Here is a 25,016-nt window from a genome sequence, read left to right as displayed (position 1 = left end):
TATACACAATATAATTTATTTAAATTGTATATGAACTTTATCTAAAAGAACATCAATAGCCCACACCCCACCCCACTCTATGCCTAAAATCTTATACCCTGTATTTATTGCTCTACTGTTGTTACTATACATAAACTAGGCATCTAAACAAGCAAATGTATGTGATGTGATATTTGTTAAGTTTCAACTAAATAAGATGTATACGACGAGTAAGTCATTTTCATAGTAGAATATATGTATATATTCTTGTAGTATTAAGTAAACAATCAGCTCAACGCAATACTTTAAACTGTGTATAGAATATTTTTTATACTTTTACGTTTTATCTTGAAGTACTTTGACTTTCTTTGCAGAAAGTCAACTCATACAAAGCATACAATACAGCCGTTTTGAGATATTTCTCTTTTAAATGTAGTGACATCACGTTGACAACTTGCACGGAAAATGAAACAAAAAATATCTAATATAAAGTAATCATTTTCATTTTCATTTTTGTTGTGCGTATCTTTCAACAGCTCCTTGAGTTTCGTGCTTATGAAATTCGAATATATATCACTGCCAAAAAAAACAAAAAAAAAAGATACACACGCTTTACGAAATAAACTTTTGCTATAAAAAGGTATATAAAAGAATATATAAAAATGATATTAGATGTGGTATACTTATGCGATATTTTTTCACTCATACGAGTACTTGCTACGGAAATGTCAGAGTTAGAAGTTATTTGTATTTTGCGAACCTTCAGAAGAATATGCTTTACAATATGTATCTTTACCTAATTAATGAACCGCTGTACCGCTGAAGCGCCTTTAGCCTTTAAAACTTTACTATTTCATTATTTAATGTAAATTTCTAAATATTAATATATGACGACATATAAAAGGAAATTTAGTAAAAACGATAATAAAAATATATTTACCCTTTTGAAAATATTCAATAAGTAACAAATTTTGTTTACTAAAGTTTTTCAAAATTTTATTAAAATATTTTTATATTGTAAGTTTAATGAATAAGTATATAGCATGTATATTAATAATTAATATTATTAACTATAATAATAATAATTATAAAATTTCATAAATTTGCTTGATTAAGATTCATTAAATTTTTTATGCTTTATTAGTATATCATTTTATTTGGATTCATTTCATACCATTGAATGTCATAGTTAAATACATTATCATTAGTAATAAGTAAGTGACACTGTGATGTTCTATCACTTGAAATCACTTCATCTTAAGTGCGATTAATCATGCGTTTAATACAATTTACATGATGAGATTTAAGTCATCACGTTGACAAAGATCAAAGCTCTCCTTGACTGGTGGAATTTAGCACCACAACTTAACAGAAACCAGTTAACTATAGTTTCAACATCAGCTTCAGTGCTGTACTCAAATCAACTTAACATAAACTCAACATCTAATCAACACAAAACTAATTTGTAAAATAAAAAAAATATATATAAAATAAAATATATAAAAAATATATATATATAAAAAATAAAATATATAAAAATAAAATATATAAAAAATAAAATATATAAAAAATAAAATATATAAAAAATAAAATATATAAAAAATAAAATATATAAAAAAATATGTATAAAAATAAAATTAAAATATATAAAAATAAAATTAAAATATATAAAAATAAAATATACAAACATAAAAATAAAATATATAAAAATAAAATTAAAATATATAAAAATAAAATATATAAACATTAAAATAAATATATAATAATTAAATACATAAAAATAAAATATTTAAATATAAAATATATAAAAATAAAATATTTAAAAATAAAAATAAGATATATAAAAAAAATAAATAAAATAAAATATATAAAAATAAGATATATAAAAATAAAATAAATAAAAATAAAATAAATAAAAATAAAATAAATAAAAATAAAATAAATAAAAATAAAATAAATAAAAATAAAGTAAATAAGCCTAGCAAATTAGTAGTGAATAAAGTAAATTACAAAAAAATATAAGTAGGGTAAAGTTGCTTGTCATCTTTGTGATGACAGCAAAGTTGACAAATTATGGAAACGCCCAGGATAAGTTCAGTTGACATGGCATATCAATGTTGCCAAAAACATTGGCTACCAAATAAACAAAATTTTGGCAATGCATAGCTCAGATTGTAATTTTTTATTAATATTATGAGAAAGACGATTTAAATGTAATTTACAATGTTACAGAATTTATATTTATTTTAATTAATTTAATTAAATTTTTTCTGTTGACCAAAGAAAATTGTATTAGTGGAAGGTAAACCGTGAACCGAAAAACTTAACGCCATTCCCAAAAACTTGTTTGGCTATAGGATAAAAACCAAACGAAGCTGTTGGATTGATTTCTCAATAAACATTGCTTATAAATAATGTAAATAAAGGACATATTTATTATCCTTTATATGCGTGTTAAGTCTTAAGTAGATGTCAAGAGCATAACTTGTTACAAAGTCAATTATTAATAAATGTTTAAATTAATTTAGACTTAAAAAGTAATCAACCTATTTGGGTGAACATGATTAAGTATTGTTTGGTTCCTAGTAAAAGTTTTCTGACTAGTAAAAGAAAAGAATCTAGACCCAAATACTAGGATAGTTGAAATCCATTAAGATCTTGTGACCCATTGCAGTGAAAATTTTGAAGAGTAAATAAGTTATACAAGGAACGAAAATCTAAAAAAGAATAACAATAGTTTTAGATGAAAGACTCTGAGAGATAAAGTTAAGAAAGTAAGCGAGCTAACTAAAATTATTAAATCTCAGAATTTTGATTGTCTTTATTTGTTATTAATTGAAATATTTGTTTCAAAAGCGGAAGTTATTTTAAAGTGTATGGTATATATATACTTTCTACATAAATTTCTTTATCTTATATTATCACTTAGTTACTTAAGGTTCTGTCAAACGTATTATGTGAAAGATTGAAGCCAATCGTTAACCAACTGATTGGACCTTATCAATGTGGCTTCAGACCTGGCAAATTCACCCTAAATCACATATTCGCAGTGCGTCAAATCATGGAGAAGACTCGAGAAAACAAATCGACACACAACACCTATTTGTCGATTTGAAAACTGCTTTTGACACTACGATTAGAAGCACTGTCTATGCCGTTATGCCTGAGTTCGGTATCCCAGTAAAACTTATACGGCTATGTAAAGTGAGGTTGAGCAACACCACCAGCTCGTGGCGGTTAGAATCGGGAAGAACCTCTCCGAGCCGTTTGATACCAAACGAAATTTCAGACAGGGTGGTGACTCCTTGTCGTGTGACTACTTTAACCTAATATTGGAAACGATAATTCGAGCAGCAGATTATTATTAATATCAATAATTACAAAGCAAAAATTATATATTTAACAAAATAAAAAACATATTTATTAATGCTAATATTTTCCATATTTTCCACAAATATGAAAATATGACAATTGTATTAATAACAGATAGCACGTGGCACGTACTGAAATCTGAGCAACATTACTTCAAATTTTATCCTGTCATTAATCATAAAGGCCATATCCTTTAAATAAAATTAAAATTTTATTATTGCACAAAATGATACGTAAATCGTAAAATCGTAAAAATGAAATGGAATGGAATAAAAACTCAAAAAGGAAGCATAACATTTCAGTTGTTTTGAGTTAAGCACTCACTGTAAAGTCAATGCTATTATCCTTCGTCCTTACTCTTGGTATTTTCATATATATTTTCATGTAAAAACGCATGTTTGCTTTATTTTCTGCTGAAATTACAATAAACGGATATGTTTACATTGGTGATTATTGTATCTAAACTTGTACAAATGTAATTGTATATCTATATAAATAAATTATTTTGATGACTATAAAAACTCTTTCGATATATGTATGTATATATGTATGTATGTATGTATGTTATCTATGTAATGCTATATATCTACATACATATATTAAAACTGTATAAAAATTTTTGCTAATGATTTCATTTGTATTTGTATCTTCAAGTTACACATTTGTTACATTTGTTGATTCGAACTGCTTTTTGAGGTATATTTTGTTTCAATTTAAAATTTGTCTATGTTTGGCCTACAAGTAATTAATTAGATTATTTGCATTTACTCATATATATTGTATTTAAAAAATGTATACTATAAAAATGACACGACATTTATCTCAAACTATACCATATTTATTCAAATTTATTATTTATTATGCGAGTAATTTCATACTATATTATGTGGTTTCATTTGCATTTTATTGCGTATTTGCTTATATAAAAATTTATTATTTAATTAGTAATTCGACGATTTGACAATTTGACAATTTGACAATTTGACAATTTGACAATTTGACAATATGACAATATGACGATTTGACGACATCAAGAGGTAGTTGAAAAGTTTTTACGACATTTACATTTACTAAATTGTGGGCGGGGTTTAATATTAAACTATAAAAGCACAATATATCGTTATGTATGTATGTATATATTTTTATGATATCGTAAATATATATTATATATATTTATTAATATACATACATATGCAATATTATAATATATAATATTTACTTAAAAATATTACCATTACTTAAATATTTCATGGTAATACTGTTGTTGAGGTATTCTGCGGTGTATATTTTGTGTACTTTAGTATTTGTATTATATACGTTTATATTTGTATATAACTTCAATTCATAAATGCTCGTTTATATATACATATACATATATATATTATATGTGTATTATTATAATATTATACTAAAATATGCTAAAATTTAAATTTGACATAGGAATATTATTCGTTATTAAAGCCACATTGAGTAATTCATATTATTATTTTTTTTTTATTTTACTAAAATTTCTTTTATGTACTATAAAATTATATTTTATTAACTTGATACATTTGTAATGCACCTAACATTATTTAAATAACCATATACTTTTATTCTTCTACTGCTAGATACTATTATATAATATTTATTTTAATAATTATTTGGTATTTGGTATTTATTGCATATACTATTAAATGTTACTTGCTAACTTATATGCTTTCTGTAGCATATAAATTTATTTATTTATATATATATATTTATTTAATAATACAAGTTGTATCTTCTGTGGTGTTTGCTTTCGCTTTAATTGTTTTCATTATATACAATAATTTTTAGAGTTTTCTGCTCACAGTCTTTTTGTTTATTATTATTTATTTTACTGTTAGATTTACTTTTATAAATTTTAGAGAATTCTTTAACAGTACTTGCCTCCTAAATGATTATCGTTGAAATACGAGTGGTTCCTACATCTAAAATTAGGGTTTTCTCTAATAGTTTATATTTCATTTTATACACTTATATATTTACTAAATTGTATACTAAGATTTATAACTGCTTAGATTGCTTTTGAATGCTAAACCAATATTATACTAGCTTATCTTTAAAAATAGCTCCAAAAAACAAAAAATAGAAAACAAATAAACTATAAGGAAAGCTTCTACACTAAATTCTTATGAAAGTAATTCAAATATTTGAAACATAGAAATCAAATTAATAAATTATAAGGAAATTTCTACACTAAAGTTTAAATAAAAAAAAAAATTAATAGTGATAAATTAAAAATATATTAAAATTAAATTCTTTTTTTTGAGAATTTTTATAATTCTACGTAGTTGACTATTATTTCACATATTTATAAAATATAATGGAGCTTATCATATACCTAGCTCGCTAACTGTACATGTTAATAGCTAAACTTGAATACTTAAAAGCTCTTAGTATTAAAAATATTAACAAATTTATCTTCATATTATGTTCTTGTTCTGTCGTATGTTGTATATATTATATATAATTAATGCAGAACAATTGCATTGGTTTTGTGTTTAATTTTTGTTGAATATTGCAAATCTTGAAATACTAAAATGATTATCTATTGAATATAAATCATTTATCATATTTATTTTTATAATATTTACTTTTTCATAACTAATTGAGGTAGTCTTTTATACACATAACTTTTGTTAATATTTTGTTAATTTGAGGTAGAATGTTGTCTTTGTGTTTTTTTCTGTTTGTAAAATAAATAAATTATAATACTGTAATTTAAAAAAGAGTCAACAATTTATTGTCATTTATTTTGATGTGTTTTCAAATTGCAGGCAGTTTACAGAAACAAATTACATAAAACATAAGTATATAAAGGAAAATATTATTAGGGAAAAGGTACTCAAAATGTGCCGGATAGGAGGCTGAATACACTTGTATATGCATATCAGCGTCCGTTTCACCTTAAATTTCAGAAAGTTTGTAACACAGATTTTTTAAATGAGGTATACATTACTCAAATAAGTTACCTGACATTCAGAAATTACTTTTTAAGGAATTCATATTTTTTTTAAATATCTCTAAAATAATGTAAGTGTAATATTACAAATTAAGGTTATTTGAAACCTTATGACTTAATTTTGTAAAAATTATTTTTTGTTTGAAGTCACGGAAATGTTTATAAATTATAATTAAACAATATTTAAATAGATTAAAAAATATGAAATCGTAAAAGAAAAAATTTGCAATTTATCATCTAATAGAAGAAGGTTCAGAAAATATTTTGAATTATTGAAAGTAGAAAAACACATTCATTTAAACTAAAAACAAAATTAAAGCAAACTGTTAATAAATATGAAACAGATTATAAAAAGAAGAAGACCACTTCAATGGAAGTGTGTAACAAATAATATAAAATATTCACACCCACCTTCTAACAAACGAACAACAAACAGAATGCACGACAAACAGACAGACAGACAGACAGACAGACAATCAGTTGTCAATAGCAAAGAGAAAATATTAGAAAAAATTTTCAGAACACATGAAAAAGCACAACATGACGTATACGCAACTTATTTTATGTGCCACTAGGCATAAATGTCTCTTCATGGTTTATATGTAAAAAATTTGAAATGTTCATACAAAAATTTACACAAACAAAGAAGCACAATAAAAAAATCAATACAAACTTACTGTTTAACCAAACAGTTTATATGATCATTTTGTTGTTTGTGTAAGAAGCTTTTCTTTCTTTTTTATTTCTTTTTTGTTTTTAGTTTTTTATGTAGGGCACCAGCAGTAGGCAGTTGGCATTTGGAAATTGTTGTTGTATATGTGTAAACACATTTTTGCTTAAGGACGACAAAATACACACATACAATGAATTGTGTTTGAAAACGTTACGCAAAATAATGAGAGAATATGGATATGAACTCAACTAACTAAACATAACATACTTCTGTTAAGTTAAAGAAAGAAAAAATTACATTTGTTTAGGTTAACAGAGTCCTGTTTGTAATACTTATTAATTTTTCAAGTTAACAGATGAGATACACATAACAGCTGACTTTAACAGCTGTGTTATTTGTTTTTATTTAATAAGCAACATTTTTGTGTTGGTAAAAGTAGTCTCTGTGATGAATAAATGCATGTTTGACATTAATGGACGTAAATATATTATGTGCTTCCTTCAGTTTTTTTTAATAAAGCAGTAAAAAGTTACGTACATTAATTTTTGTACATTATTTTACGTCGTTGTGGCATGCAATAGAATTCCATATAGGAAATATATAACAATGAATAATTAAGATGATTGAGAAATACTTTGAACTTAAGAAGTAGAGACTTCTTCAATTGTTTAAAAACTAGTGAACAACTAAACAATGAAATTATTTAAAATAGTCATACAATATTAATGAATAAATTATACGACTACTGAGAGTATTGGTTTTCATACTGTTTTCACATGAAAAGCCTAAATAAGGGTAGCTGAGATAGTTTTGAAACGTAATTTGAAACATCACTAAATTATACTTTTAATAGAACCCTCAACGACATCGTACAACTGGCCGTCCTCACACTACATGCACTGTTGCAATATACTCAGGAAGAACTTAGATAGTGATACTGACCAATGGTGATTATAATAAGGGCAGCTAAATTCTTTATCTAAAAAAGTAGTAATGAAATAAATAATAAACTTAGAATTCAGATTTAAATAAATGTGGTTGAATTAGAAGAAGAACTAACATTAAAATAAAAAAATAAATTTTTTTTAAATTAAATTTTAAAACACAAAACATGACAAAACAGAACATATGTAATAATATATATTTTAACAATATGAAATAATTTAAAATAAAAAAATGATCTAATTAAATATCCTTTATATAGTATCAATATATATTTATGTAATATGATAATCGTCGGTAATAGAAACATTGATCATCAAAAATAATATGAAGAAAATGCACATATGCATTTAAATTTGGTTTAACTTTGGACACTAAAATTTATTAATTATAATAAATTTCGATTTTTGTGAGTTAGGTAATGTGTTTTAAGATTTAGTTTTATTATTTAGTTTGAATAATATTATTTTGTAATTACAATATAACCCAAATGTAACATAAAAGGGTATTAAAATAAAAAAAAAATTAATTTCAAATCAAAATAAAACTACAGAATGCCCTATTTTTTGTATTTATATATATTTTCATTTATTTTTATTTTTTTCATACCTTTAAAGTATTTCAAATATTTTATCGCATAATTTTTTAAAACTATTTACTACTGCTTAAAACTTAACTTCATAACTAGAATTATAAAAAAACCATTAAATAAAACAAAATCAAAACATTAATACAAAATAAATTTTTATAAAAAATATTACACAAATCAAAAAAAAAATTAAGACAAAAAAACAAATTAAATGAAAAACATAATTAATTAATCTCAACACAAAATTTATTTGGAATACATTTCCATATATTGTAGTCTTAAATGCATATATAATATTTAAACTATATATGCATTCGTATTTTACTTAAAGCTTCAGTTTTGTTCACAAATTTTTTTCTATTGATTTTAATGTCATACGAACGGCAAAAAAAACAAAAAAAAAGAAAATATCTCCAAAGTTTTTTATAAAACTTTTTGCTTAAATATGAGTTGGGTTTTTTATACTACGTACTAATATTTTATTTATTTTATTATTTTATATATATATATAAGAGTTTTATATCCATTTTTGCTAGCTTATATAAAAAATTTTTGTACCATCAGCGCTCGAATTTTTGTAATTTTTTGTTTTTAAATAATATAATAATTTTATTCAAATGTCTCAAATTGAATTTTATTAGAATTTACATTGCTTTTCAATTTTTACTGAATTTCAACATTAAAAATGAATTTCAAAACCAAACAAACTATTAATTAAACAAAAAATCAGTCCAATTCGAAACACAAATAAGGATTCGGTTTGGTATTAGCTATCAATAGGATTATTACATTGTGTATCTAAGTGTTCAGTTCGCTTCCCAGGAAGTAACACATGGCGCGTAAGACTAGATCCATGGTTTGACCGCTTACTTGCAGCTGCGCAATAGTCTTTATGCTATAGTTTCCTTTGCCGTTTCCTGCCCTCTTCTTATGCCTAAAATATATTTTATATCCCTTTTGCTTATGCTTACTGCATACATTAAAACAGTCATTTTAACTAATTTTAACTAGTTAAATATTTGCTTGCTTTTAAAACAAATTTAACAACTATATTCAGCAATTAACTATTGCTTTTTGCTTTTTGCATTTCGCTATTCTTTTTATTTTACCTTACTCCATCATACAACTACAATTCATTTGTCTTTCAATTTAGATTTCTTTGTTTTTGTTTTTGTTTTTGCTTTTTATGTTTGTTTATGTTTTTGTATGTACATATTAATTTAACAAAATTAAAATAAAAGGAAAATTCTATCACAGTAAAAAATAAAGTCACCATATTTGTTCAATCCACACAAAAAGTTTATAATCTTTTTCAATATTTTTTTAATTATTATCGATAAATTAACTTAAATTAAAAACAATATTGCAAAACCGCATGCGCAAACACCAATCGATGCATTTCTAGGAGGGAGATTTAGTTGCCGGTTAGGTTAACAGAATCTTTACCTCGAAATACCGATCAATTGCGTGATCTTTCTTAAGTGTTTTCAAATTCATTTAATTAGTTAACTGTTTATTATCTGTATTAAGCTTATAACTCTATTTAATAATTAACAATTCTTATTTAAAACTGAAACAAATATAACAACAAAAACAATGAAAAACATATTAAAAAAAATAAAAAAATTTTAAAATAAAAATCATGTAAAGATCTACTTTAAGTCTAATTACTACTATACAGGGTCATTAAAATTACACAAATGTGTGCTTTTGAGTTTAAGATTTAACCTAACCTACAACGCTATGTATTTAATTATTACTTTGCTTACGTTCGCTAATAAGTATAATTATAATATAAGTAATTTTTAAAGTAACCAAATTAGATAATAAATAAAATCGATCCATTTACAAAATGTAAAAGTGTTTCTTTACAGATTACACCTTATAGATAATAGATTATAAATTATATATTACAGACTACTATATTTTACGTTTTATGCTTTCGTGCTCACTGTGAGCACCCCAAAAAATTGCAAAACTTTCTCAATAACAACAAAGTAATTGATTTGTTTGATTGCAATTATTATAATTAATTTTAAATTAAATTTGCGAATATCGCTAGTCATTTAACCAATCATAGCCCAAACCAAACATTTTTTTGGCCATTATTATTAATAAAACATGAGTGAGGGGAGAACATCGTGTGGGGTCGCGGGCGATTAATTGAATTCAAAAATTTACAAAGTTGATTTTTGTACATTTAATAGTAATGAGAGGCGGGTTTCAAATGTTAGAGCTAAAAACTCAGCGTTAATATGCACAGCACTTTTGATCTATATTTTTTTTTCGTTATTGCTGTGGGCTCAGTGCACATCAACGCTGTTCAGGAAATGCTGCACATTTGCGTTGCACTTCCTGAATAAACATGATTATGCCTTTGCGAGCCTTTTGGGTCGCATTGACACTATACTATAGCCAGCGACTACATCGCACCCACTAACCAATAGATTCTTCAGTACAGAATTCGATTGTTGCTGTTGGACTATGGCAGTTGTCGTAGGCTTCGAATCACCTACATTGCCGGACCAACGTTGTGTAGCATTTTTGCTACGTTGTGTTTGTTGTTGCTGCTGTTGCTGCTTTTGTTGCTCCTTTATTGTAACCGTGTGCTGTGTTGGTGTCATTAATTGCTGCAGCAGCTGTGGTGTTGCCTGCAAATCAATTATTGTTGTATTTGCACTATTAGCATTACCGCTTCTCAAACGTTTAGTTTCTATTTGAGCTGTAGCTATTGCACTTGTTAAATGCCGCTTATTGCCATGCTGCTGTGGCTGCTGCTGCTGCTGTTGTTGTTGTTGTGGTAATTGCGGTGTGATCGTTTGTATTATTGTAGTTTTGTTCGCAGCCTGTGCTCTTTGCAGTTGCTGTTGCAATTGCTGAGCATGTTGCTGCAGTTTATTATCCACAACACGTATTGTTGCTGTTGTTGTCATTGGTCTTCTTGGTGCACTATTCAAAAGTGTTATTGTTGATATTTTACTACTACTCCGATTGATTGCCAATAACTCATCATTAATTAACATTTTATCAGTGCTGCTAGTATTGTTACTGTTACCACCAACAGCAGTTAATTCATTTATAATGCTATCGTTTTGTTGTTGCTGTTGCTGCTGCTGCTGTTGTTGTAGTTGTTGCAGAAATATATTTTTATTACTTTGGATTGTTATCAATGGCACTGTATTTAGTATAATATTTTGTTGTTGCTGGTGCAAGAGTGGTTTGCAATCTTGCGTATTTAAAACATTTTCTAAGTGTTGATGTTGCACAGGCGAACATGTGGCTGATGATGCATTTGACGTCGGATCATTAACGTTGATTTGTAGCAATTCATTCCAACAATCAAGATTTGTAGCTGACGATTAAAAGTACAATATTAAAAAAAAATTATATGTGTAATCAAAAAGTTAATCAGATTAAAATGTTAATGCTGCTTAAAGAACTTAATGAAATAATAGTTCATTAAAAAATAATTAAAACAGCTTCAAGATTTTCCAATCGACTTAATAAAAAAAATGTCAATTTTAAAATGAGAAAATTCGTATTTCTTTTTTTTATGTAAACTTTATATTCATACATAATATCATACATAATGCTTCATGAGGTAATTATGGTTTTTCTGTAAAAAAACAAATATATTCCTTTATCACTTTAGTTAATCCCACTTAATTTAATAAAATTACTTAAGAAAAAAACAGAAAAGTTGCCAAAATTCTTTCTGTTAATGTCATTAAAATTAGCATAAATTTTATTTTGCCCCTGACATTGACTGAGAAAATATTTAGCAGAAGTATTTTATATAGAGGAACGATATAATTTACTAAATTATCTTAATATATACACCAATATTTTGTCTATATATATAAATATTCTATATACATACACATCCAACAAATTTCGAAGAAATATGTTCAATGATTCTTTTTTATATATATTATTAATGATCTGTTCGGTGTGACAACATACATTTAACATATTTATCACTATTATTTTTATTTTTTATTTATTTATTTCTAGTTTTTATTTTAAAGTCTGTATAGAACAAATATTATAATATTCTGAAATATTATATATTATAATATGTGAAGAGAAATTTTGATTTTATAAAAATTGTTCTTTTACATATTTCATAAAGAAAAACATAAGTAATAAAGTTAACAAATTTAAATTTTAATTTAAATTTAAAAATAGTTAAGTCATTAATAATTAAAAGAATCATATACATATCAACAAATTCAATATACATACTTACTATACGTTGACTCAGTTATATTATAATATACATAGAATTGTAGCATCTGTACAGGTTTTAATGTAAGATACTGTATAAATTCTTATAAGTAGTTCATCATGAGACATTATGATCCGATATAAAATAATATAACTAGAGTAAAAATTACTTTAATACTTATAAATAAGTATAATAAAATCACTAAAGGTTCTGTTTACTCTGGCTTATTATAATATGGAATGCAAGTGTATCTATATCCGACATCACATTTTCATAAATACTTGTCAATAATTTAAGATACATAATATTAAACATTATCAAATACATAATCGAAATAGGTTCAATAGAAACAAGAACTTTCTTTAGAATATTTGCATAATTTAGGGTCATTTTCAAGGTATTAATTCAAAGAATAGATGTTACACTAATCCAAACGAAGGATTCAATCATCTATACTACACACCACTTGTGGCGATTATCAGGAGTAGTAATAGTTTATTAAATTCAAAGTATACATTATCAAAAAATAACGAAAGATGGTCAAGATATAAGTTATACTTATATTTTAGGTTAGTGTTCTTGGTCATCAGTATATAGAATTTATTTCAAAAAATTTATTTGTAATATATACAATAAAACTATATATATTTTTAAAATTCTCATATTTTTAAACATTGTTTTTACTAAAATATGTGTTAATAATCTATTTGTTTTAGTTATTAATTTTGGTCATCACAAATCCTGATTAATTATTTATTATTTCATATTTTTTAAAGATTTTAAAAATATACAAAGTTTTTTAAATATAAATTCAAAATATTTATTTTTCTTTCTTTCTATTTTTTTACTTGAATTTGGAGACTGCAACACGCTTCTGTCAACTTAAAAAGTAATCTAAACTGTCAATTTCACGTGCCACACAAGGCACAAAGGCACAAGTATACATTGCCAAACATGTCAATTTTCCATTGGGGAAAAAATTCGTTCTACCAATACTAAGTTCATCAAATTCAACGCCTCCCATGGTTAAAAGTCACGAGGTTTCAATTTCATAACAAGCAGACACCGTCCCGCCCCATTCACATGCAAGGTATGTGCTTAAAGCATAATTAATTCAAGTTGAATACGAAAAAAATTAAATTGTAATTAAGTTTAATTATTTATTATAATTTTTTTTTTCTAGTTTTATTCTCGTTAAAAACATATTTGAAAAAATATATAAAAATACAAGGGTAAAAGTGTTTCGGGGACGAAAATATATTGTCAAACGGAATTCTCTACCTGCCCCCACTATGATTAGCTTTCAAATGTATATCAATCTGGAGGCAAGCATAGCACGAAAAATATAATAAATGATCGTTTTGGTTGAAAATATTTTAGAAAAAATGTATTCTGTTGAATATTTTATTTTTTATTTTTAGAAAAAAAAAAAAATCGAAAAATATTAAGAATACAAATATATTAAAAAATGAGGCCTATTTGGTGACAAATATTTCAAACATAACTGCACAACACTCTGCTTGTATTTATCTACACAGATTGTGGAATATGTATTAGTCTATATTACAATATTTTATTAGCTGGAGATAATGTTCGAACGTTGAAATGTGTGAAGTGATATTTAAAGCGACTAATTGCGGCACACTGAGAACTTAAAATATTTCCAATTGACAGTAGAAGGTTAAAAAATTCTTGAACTGATGTTAAATTAATAATTTTTGTAATATATTCTTAGTATTAGGAATGATTTGAATTCTTTTAATAAAAAAGATTTAAACAATTACTAAATTAATACTAAAATAGAAATATAATTGACTGAAGTAATTAAGTCATAAATCGAATTCATATCAATTATAAAGTAAATCCCTTCACTTTACTCACGCATGCAATCAGTGCTAAACTTAGAAAACTTAAAAGAATATAAAAAAAATTTTTTAAGAAAACCTGAAAAAACATTTTAAATAAAACTAAAACTAAAACTGTTAAGATAGATATATGTAACTACTTCTCAAAGTCCCTGAAAGTAATAAAAAAAAATTAATTTGAATTTAAAAATTAAGCATCTATGTTAATAAAAAAAAAGTTTTTACAATTTATGGGTTTAGTTTATAAATTGATGTCCTCAATTAATATTTAAACAAAAAAGAATATGTTATAATCTATGAGAACTCTTGGAATGAAAGAAGTTAAATTTTTTTTAGATTAAACAAACCTACTTAGAACTGATTATAAATGTATATTAGTAAGCTTACCTAAATTAATTAAATCATTTAAATAATAATATTTAAACAAACTTTTTTAATAAAAATGGAAAATTAAAAATAAACATTAAACTTATTACTTATAAGTTTAATAATACATTGAGACTTATTATAATACATTGAAATATCACTGTTTTTTTTGAAGTATTTCAGCTGGTCATTTCAATTTATTATAATAAATGAACATATATTTTTTCTTAACCATATTCTAATTATAGTAACTAATTAATTAATAACTATGACTACTGTTTTGTAACACTGTATATAAAACAATTATTTTTTAAATAAAATAATAAAATTTTAATAATATTATATTATAATTAATAATTAATGTTATAAATAATTTTAATTTATGACTGTTTTTATACGAATTTTCTCAAATTATCTCTGACATTTTTCAAGTTTCACAATCAAAGTGTGATACTTACAATCTTTGCTATAAATATTTTCAAATGCATCCACTATAGAATCAGATAAACTGGGCGCTAGAGTATTTTCATATTTTTCCTTTTTACAATCAATACTCAAACCAAGCAACTGTTGTCGTTGTTCCTGTAATAATTCTTGTTGTATATCGTGTAGTCTAAAATTATCGCTGACATTTCCATTGATCGTTGTTAATGCTTGTGGTTGTGTTTGCGTTGGTGATATTGTTAGACGAGTATTATTCATTGCACCACCACCACCACCACCACTACTGCCAATATTACAACTCATATTAGTACCATCATTATCGTCAGTACTACCACAATTATTGCTTAATATAGATAGAGTGCCATTACCCGAACCACATAACAATGCCGCTAATTCACTGGAATCAGTACCAAAAACTGAAACGGCATCATGTTGCTGTTGCTGTTGTTGCTGCTGATGCTGATGCTGATGATGATTAACCGGTGACGGTGATAACGAAGATACAGTTGAAGCCGGTGATGAACAAAGGGAATTGGAAAAATGTTGTTGGGTTAGTTCATGCTGTTGGTAGCCTAAAATGTTACGATTGCTTTCACACTGCTGTTGTTGTTGTTGCATATGTAATTGCTGCATTGGATCAGTTTCTTTATATATATTGAAATCGTCTGCTGTGAATGCATTGTTACTACACCACATGAGATCATCAGTGAGTAGTGGAACATTGTCTTGTTCATCCATTGGAATATATGGCGCACGAGTAGTCAAATCAATTTCATCTTCACCGCTCATTGTCATAAATGCGAAATCATCCTCCTGGCTGAGGGAAGTTGGACTGCATAATGACGGTAAGCTATTGGCTTCGGGACTCTGAAAAGAATAAAAATAAAATAAGCATAGTATTAGAAAAGTGTTAAAATTTAAATTTTACAAGAAGAAAAAAACATATGTACACAGTTTCAAAACATTGTTTCTTCTTAAAGGCAACATTAAGATGCTTATATTAATTAAAATAGCGCAAATGAAAGTGAAAAAGTAGCTGTTTTGCTTTTAGTCTAATTAACATAAAACAATAAAATGCATTATGTGATGAAACTGTGCTCTATAAATGAATTACACAATTGTTTACATACCTTTGATGTCACACTCGGTGATAGTAAATGCTGTGAGCAATTTGTATCATTGGATTCTTCACGATAATTAATAAATGGATCAATATTCTCTGTGCCTTTATTGCTTACGTTGTTACTGTTATTGCTATTATTATTACTATTCTGTACTGTTATACTTGAGATTGTGCCAGTTGTTGTTGCTTGTGTGTTTTCCGTCGTCGAGGATGTCGTCGAGTCCAATGAATTTATATCATCTGACAGATATGAGTTTATGAAGCCATCGAGCATTTCACTTAGCAATGGAGTGGTTTCATCCAGCGGCATGCATGCATCTACATCACCCGATGTCGCCAGCTGTTGCAAATCATCAGGCTCTTCTTTAAGCACTGCAAATTAGAATAATGCAGAAAAAAAAATATGTTAGTTAAATACACAAAAAATGACTCAAAGACACAAAATGTCATAAAAGGTGTTAAAATCTCTAAGCGAAAAATGGGTGTTGGTCTGTCATAATCAAAAACAGATTTTATCTATTTTTCAACGCTTGAGTGAGAATTTATTCGATAGATTTATTAATAATTATTTACTACATATGTCAATAATTGAAAGTGTTTCTTTATATATATTGTAAAAATTGTGTATATAAGTCTAATTTGAAGTAGTAAAAAGTGAATAATTGCTTAAATTACTATATTTTGTTGCAAAGCGGCACCTTGCTTGTATTTCTTTTCAAATGTCACATATACAGATACAGCAGGCAGGCAGGCAGCCAGCTGAGGCAATTGTATCTACATACTTTTTTGACGCCAAAATATTCTACTGTTTCCTATACTAGCTAAATTTCTTTTAATTTTATTGTAGGAATAACGTCTTCGTCTCCATCTTCATCTCCGTCAATTGACTGATACCAATTGAAACTAATTGAAGTTTTCTTAAATTAGTTGATTTATTAGTTTTATATTGGTGGTATTTTCATCAAAACTTTCGCTTTTAAAATTTGATAAAAAAAAAAAAAAACAAAAAATACTGACATTGAAAATTTTAAAAGAAATCAAGTGTATATAATTTGAAAGCTGGACGGCACGGCACTAAATACTTTGTTTTAATTACTTCTATGAAACTCTTAGTACAGTGATAAGTTTCTTAGATTTTATAAACTACAATATTCATATAACATATATATGCACGAGAAGCACAAGATCAGCTCATCATCAGAAGAAAATATTATTTATATATAGAATTTATATTACTATATACTAAAATTGTTGGAAATAAAACTGCAGCTGCTGTTGGTTGACATTTTATAAGTGCACACGGACAGGCGACAGGCCAATAACCCAGCACGTGAATTTTAAACATAAAAATACATATAGAAGGCGAGTAATAAATGTTTAAGTTCCACGAACCAAACGTTTTGTACAATATTTACCTGACATCTAACATATATACATATATACATATATAAATATATAATTTGAATTTGGGTGGAAATCTAAATGTTAATTTCATTTCTTGTAGAACATGTAAAATTTATTATAAAACCCGTAAGTTAATATTATATATTTATATAAAAATTATATAAATTTTATAAATAAATAGCTCCATTGAATACACATTTTTATATATAAAATATAAGTGATCTAAAGCCAAGAATGCTTTTGCTTAATAGCAAAAGTAAAACTTTGAAAATGGTTACTTCTAATAGATATTTTTATGTATATATGAAAATTTTCTAAATATACAATATTAATTAAAAACAATGGATAAATTAATAAGAAAAAAGTGCTATCTAACTGTACTTAAAAAAAACATTTCTGTAAAAATCTGATAAACTGATAAAAAAAAAATTAATATTTTATATGTTAAAAACCTGATAATTAATATTAGTCTTAAAGGTAATACAAATTATATAGACCAATAATAAACACTAAATAAATAAATAACTTCTTAAATAAAGTGCATAACTTCTTAAATATTTTTATTAAAAGTAAAGAATTTAGTGTTTATTCTATTTTTGTTATGTTATAATGTATTATTTATTATTATTGTTATTATTAGTATGTTTTTTTCTAAAATAAAATATGTGATCTATTTCCTGATCGTTTTTCTTCTTATCAATTTCTCTATACATAACGATTAAAAACATCTGATAATAATTTTATTTACACGTCATTGAGTTTCGAATCATATGATACTGTTTATATAATTACTAGAAAAAATTATACATATATATTTAAAATTAAAAAAAATTTATAATATAAATAATGATGATCAAATACCTAGTGCTGCGGTTGCAGATTTAGTGAGATACCACAGATACAGATCGGATATACTCATATGTACATAAAAATGAAATATTTATAGGGAAAACTGTTTAATGAATATTAATTAAAATAAAAAAAAAAAATAAACCCTCACTCAAGTACTCAATAATGAATTCCAAGCAAATAAGTGCACACTTTAGTCAGCTCTTATAGAAATGAAATTATTGTAAATAGACAAGGGCAAAATGGTGTGAAAAATAATATATCTTTACTCGTACATAAGCTCAAATATCTTAAGTATATAAGAAATCATTATTGTATAAGTCAAGCAAACCACACTATTGACACATAATATATTATTTTGTGAAGTGCATAGGAGGAAATGCTATAAGAAATACTCAATATTAAAAATTCATTTCAACAAAATAATTAGCAAGCAAGTAAGAATGCAATGAAAGACAATGAAATTGAACGAATTTTTTTCCATAATCAAGAAAATTAGTATATATTTGTTTTCAGATATATTACTAGAAAGGCTAAATTATAAGTTGCACTTGATTTTTTTAAAAAGTGCAAGGTTAGTTTTGCTAGATAATTAGCCGTAGTGATTGCATTCTACGAGTTGCATGCGTCGTCAGTGCGTAAGAGAATGTAGAACGCATAAACTAATTGTGTCAAAGTCACTGCCATATATTTGTACTGTTAAAGCATAAATAAAATTAAGGCAGTTAGCTTTTTATTTTTACTATCCAGTACACAACATTATTGGAAGGTTGCACATACATAGTATGTAAGCTCAATACATATGTAAAGCCTAACTAATATTTAAATAAGATTAACAGTTCAATTTTCTATTGACTACGACTAGTAAACTTAGCTACTCATTTCATATATATTTACTATAAAATTAATTGAAAGCATTTTTGTAAACACATCTAAATGGCGTATGATTAAATATTAGTTCGAGAGAAAAAAATTCAATAGAAATTATTGACAAAATTATAGAACAATTTATAAATAATGATAATTATTAATTATACTTATTTTTTTAATTAAGTAATTTTTTCGTCTTAAGCATATTATCTTTATATATATTGTATATATTTTGGAGTACGTCACCATACATCTGCACACTTTAAATTAGTTTCGTATGCATGCTCTTCATCTTTTCATCTTGTATCTAAATATTTTGACTATCATATTTTTTTCTTATAAAGAAGTTTTTCAAACAGTAGTGAACTACAACAACAAAAATTCATTTTATATTATTTTAATTAATTGAATTTTTTTTTCTTATAAAATTCTTTGCGTTACTTTTTCTAACTGACGAGTTTCAAATATTTTTTGCGTTAAAATTTGTTTATCGCTAAATCATACGTAGGCGTACGAGATGCATTTTTAAGCAATAACATATAAAACACTTTTATGTACTATACACATCATTATATTTTACATACTTATCAATGAAGTAGTTTAAGCAGTCCTAAATGAAAGAGTCAAATTTATAAAGCCACATTTTACTTCACTTCACTTTTCTCCATCAACATCGTCAGAATTCTCATTCACTCAGAATTCATGTTGAATATGAATTGAATAAAATGTGTATCGGAACATATTACTTAATCAATTTAATCAATTTAAATTTTGTAATTTTTCAATTACTTCATAATTCCAGACTAACTGCTTTTTTATTTTTAGTAATTAAAGCGGCGTTTTTTTATTTGCAAAAATAAAAGCGTTTAAATAGTCATTACGGAGCAGCAATTCAATTTAGAGTCTAAATAATTATAGACGACTATTTACAAGTCGTACATAACGAACAATCGCTATCCAGTTGCTTTCATAGTCTATACAAAAGTAATAAAAAGATTTTATTTTTTATTTTTCTCATTTTCATTTTCATTATATAATTTTAAAAACAACTGAAAAAGCAGTTTGTGCAAAATAATGGATAGTCATCCGTTCATAAAAAATAGATCTTAAATATGATAAAATACTTTAGTATAGTGTACGGAGCACTACAGATAATACAGTATTTTATTCAATGTATGGACCTATATTCAATAAAACAGTCGATCATTCTTAATTTTATAAGCTTCCACAACCGAATTTTGTTTTTGATTTGTTTATGTGGACATTTTTTAGTGCAGTTAGCTAGCACTTTTTCCTTCTAATGACTTTTCTTCCATGTTATATTTCATATCAAATGTTAAATTTTTTTCTTTTTTTTATTTCATATTTAACGTCTTATAATGATAATTGCAGTCTAGTCTAGGCTAATAAAAATTAAGTACAGCTAATTTTTTTTTTCAATTCTCATTAATAAATAACTTATTTCTTGTGTTGAGTAAATAAATTTTAATTTTTGTTTTTGTTTTTTATAATTAACTAACACAAAAGTTATATTTAACTAAAAATAATAAAATTATAAAACTGGATCATTGGACTGAAAAAAACAATCAACAACAAAAATTATAAATAAAAATTCTATTCTTCGACGGAATACAAATACAATAAAGGTGGCAACAACAGAAAAATATAAAACATAAGGCAATTAAATTATTTTGTGATTTTGTGATTTTGTTGTCAAAAAACAAATTTCTATTTCATTTTTTATAATTTTAAAAAATTCTAGAGCAATTGGCGCGTTTAAATTGTTTATTTTATTTTACTGGCCGGTCAGCCGATCAGCCGGTGTCAGTTGTTGCAACAAAAACGAGAAAAAACTGTATGAATTGCACAGAAAGTATATTATGAAATGTGTTAATATTATTAAATAATTTCCATTTTAATAAATTGAAAATAAAACCTTTTCGTAAGACTCGTGTTTGCTAAAAAAAGAATACAAAAACGAGAAAATATATATATAAATATATATATATATATGTATATGTGTGCAATGTATCTGATGACAAACCACAGAACTTGTGGTTACTATTTTTAAGAGTTTGTGCGGTATTTTGTTGACTTCTGCTCATCCATGTCAACGTCGCGCTGTTATCAACACGAATATGATGTATCTATGCAAAAAATATGAAAATTGAAAAATTATTAACTTATAGTTTTTTCTAGTCTTAATTTGGTTTTATTTTTACTTTTTTTATTTTTTATTCTTTCAATTTGTTTTTAGTTTAAAAAACAATTTAATGTTGCGTGTGTTTTATTGTCTAAGCAATAAGCAAAACAACAAGCAATCACGAGTTTTAAATTGTTGTCAATATTGTTTAGCTGTTTACGTCCAACTCTAGCACGAGTATCTTCTAGATTTACGCGGACTATAGCTTTTAGTCATATATATTTATTTTATTGTATTTCATGCACGAGCTGTGCTGACTATGACTATGACTATTAAATAAAAAATTTTACAATATTTTTATTTTTGAAATCTTTTTAGCTACATAAAAAACAATAGTTTTTTAATTCATCAATTAATTTTTAGATCTTTTTGATTAACTCATCATTAGATAGTAAAACATAATATAGCTATATTGATTGTTAAAACAAGAAGATAATTGCAAGAAGCTATAATATTTATTATTCAATAACAACATTCTTATATCAAAAGAATAAAAGAACAAAATTGTATAATTTCTCCCCTTTCTTCACAGCACATACATACATACAGAGAATGAAGAATAATTATCATATTCGCGTTTCAATTCTGTAAGAAGTGAAGATACCAGTGCTTAGAAACAAGACAGCATAATATGTTAGATACAAGAAATACTGGTTCACTGAAGCTTGATAGGAAACTGAAGCGAGCCCCTTTTTACACTTTTCAACTAAAATCCAAGGAACAATCAAATGTGGTAAATAATAGACTTCAAATTTAGCTAAGTGAATATAGTCGTTTGTACATTATGATACTTATTATTTAGCGAAAGGGTAACTCTCAAAAGTTTTTAGAACTTTAATATTATTTTATATATAAGTACATACTTACATATAGATACATATAAAGGAGCTTGTTTTGTTATATTGAAGCTAACCAAATTCAATTATGAATAACAGAGGAGTTTATGTAATACCATTAATAGTAAATTAAATCAAAGCATTATTGTTGGTATCTCAAAGCACTGATTATCTCAATTATTTATAAAAACGTTTGAATGACAAAAATACAAGTTAGCAAAAAAATGTATGTAGAATCAGTTGTTCTATAGTACTTCAGTATATAGTACTTGAAATTGTTTTCAAAACTCACAATTAAATTAATTAGACATTAACAATATTCTTTTACTGATTTTGAATAGTTTTAACTATTTAAAAAATATTTAAAATTTTAATTTAAATTAGGTTAACTACATAAAATAAAGCTTTGATAAGTTGTTTTTGAGATATTTTTTGGAATACATTAAAATTATGCAAATCAAACTAGTTTTGGTAGTTTTTATTTTGACTTGTTTTCAAGCGCCAAACTTTTCTATTATTATTTTTAAGTTTTATTTTCTCCCCTAATCCTAATATTTTTAAGATACAAATCTATGTTATAGAGAAGTATGAAATGATGTTGTATAAAAGGGTAGTTAATGTAAACAATATCTGTTTGAATTGAATTTTACCTAAATAGGGGTAAAATATACAATCAAATAAAATAATGTCACATATTCTTATCTACGTTCTAATATACGAATCTTTAAAACATATATAGTTTTATATATCCGTAAATTCTCAAGGTATTCACGCTTTTGCAATAAAAATAATTAAATTTTGGAAATTTGAAGTAACAGAATAATTATTTGTTTATATAGATATGTTTTTTAAATATAGAAAAATATTGATACTGAAATATAAAATGTAAATAATATTTTATTATTAACCTCTTTTAAAGACATAATACAACGCTTAACTTTTTACGCTTCTGCGGAAACATATCTTAAGTTTTTTATTTGTAACTGTTGGTGATAAGTTATTACATTAAATACAATAATTAAGGTGATAATATAGGGAAATAATTACTCTTACAATTAAAAAAAAAAACACTACCAGTCAACGACACTAACAAAGCAAAATAAATTGAAAAGTATATGAAACATCTATGTAAATATTTTTAAATATTGAAAGTTTTAAAGCTTTTCTATTTAAGATTACTTTTCATCATAATCTAAAGACAGCACACATACATATATATATATATATATATATGTGTGTATGGTAACTATCTTTTTAAATAATGTTTTTAACAGAACACACAAAACTAATTACATTTTACTTCAAAATTTATTCCAATAACTTTAGTATATACATATATGTATATAGTAAGACTCGTTAAAAATGAATTCCTTTCATTCTTAAGATAATTAACCATTATGATATTTATAATTCCTTTTAATTAATTATTTATTTTTCCTTATCATAATATTAAACAATTAGAATGCATGTTTGTTTTATCAACACAAAAACGTGCAACTTAAGTAATTCATTCTTACTTAATATTTCTACACTTGAAATGCATTGAAAGAGTGGTCAGTATTCATCGATAATTGTAACGATAACGATAATGATAACGATAACACTTTATGTCAATAAATAATTTGATAATAAAGTGCTTGTAGATATGTTATTAAAAATATGAGAATCATTATTATTATTCTCATTATCAACAATACCATTATATGATTATGAAATGATTATTATTAAAGGGCAAAATCTAGTGATCATTGAAAATAACGCGATTACGATTACGATTTATGTTTGAAATAAGACGAAAAAATGAATTTGCTCGTAAACTCGGCACGCATAATTGCTAAAAAGATTAAAAATATTTTTTATTTAATATGATTTCATGGCAAATAAATCTGAAAATATGTTTACGCATAAATTTACAAGCAGAAATCATTGATAAGAATTTTAAAGAGAAATATTGTTGGTGCGTTGTCTTCGTTGTCTTTTCGTCTTTTTAATGTTGCAAAACGTTACGACTTTGTGGTACATGGGTTAACAACCGATTGCCATTTATGATTACATGCCAAAATGTTATCGATAAGCACGTTATACATATATCTATACATATACAAGTGAGTGTGCGTGGACTGCACATAGAAATACAAATGAGAGATAAAACAGCGAATATGGCACAATAACCTGATTTTTTTATTTTACATGCAATATACGCAAATATAAAAGATATGACAGGTACAAGCTTAATGTACTTGTATGAATTATCATAATAAACTCAACAAGTTACACAGCAGTAATA

At 25.2% G+C, this 25,016-nt stretch overlaps 1 protein-coding gene across 1 annotated transcript in view; it reads right to left on the bottom strand.

Annotated features, from left to right (window-relative positions):
* LOC119676871 (protein similar-like) overlaps positions 1–25,016 on the bottom strand; it is a 37,387-nt gene that overhangs the window by 9,522 nt on the left and 2,849 nt on the right. The window contains exons 3-6 of the mRNA XM_038088130.1: positions 16,575–16,939; positions 15,459–16,311; positions 11,677–11,893; positions 10,983–11,589 (exon numbers count right to left, since the gene is read on the bottom strand). Coding sequence (XP_037944058.1) covers positions 10,983–11,589; positions 11,677–11,893; positions 15,459–16,311; positions 16,575–16,939 — 2,042 coding nt within the window. The remainder of the gene's footprint in view (positions 1–10,982; positions 11,590–11,676; positions 11,894–15,458; positions 16,312–16,574; positions 16,940–25,016) is intronic.

Source organism: Teleopsis dalmanni, chromosome 2 (genome assembly GCF_002237135.1).
Source record: "Teleopsis dalmanni isolate 2A chromosome 2, ASM223713v2, whole genome shotgun sequence".
NCBI classification, from domain to species: domain Eukaryota; kingdom Metazoa; phylum Arthropoda; class Insecta; order Diptera; family Diopsidae; genus Teleopsis; species Teleopsis dalmanni.
Note: the sequence above shows the minus strand (reverse complement) of the source record. Positions and strands in the feature narration are given on the sequence as shown.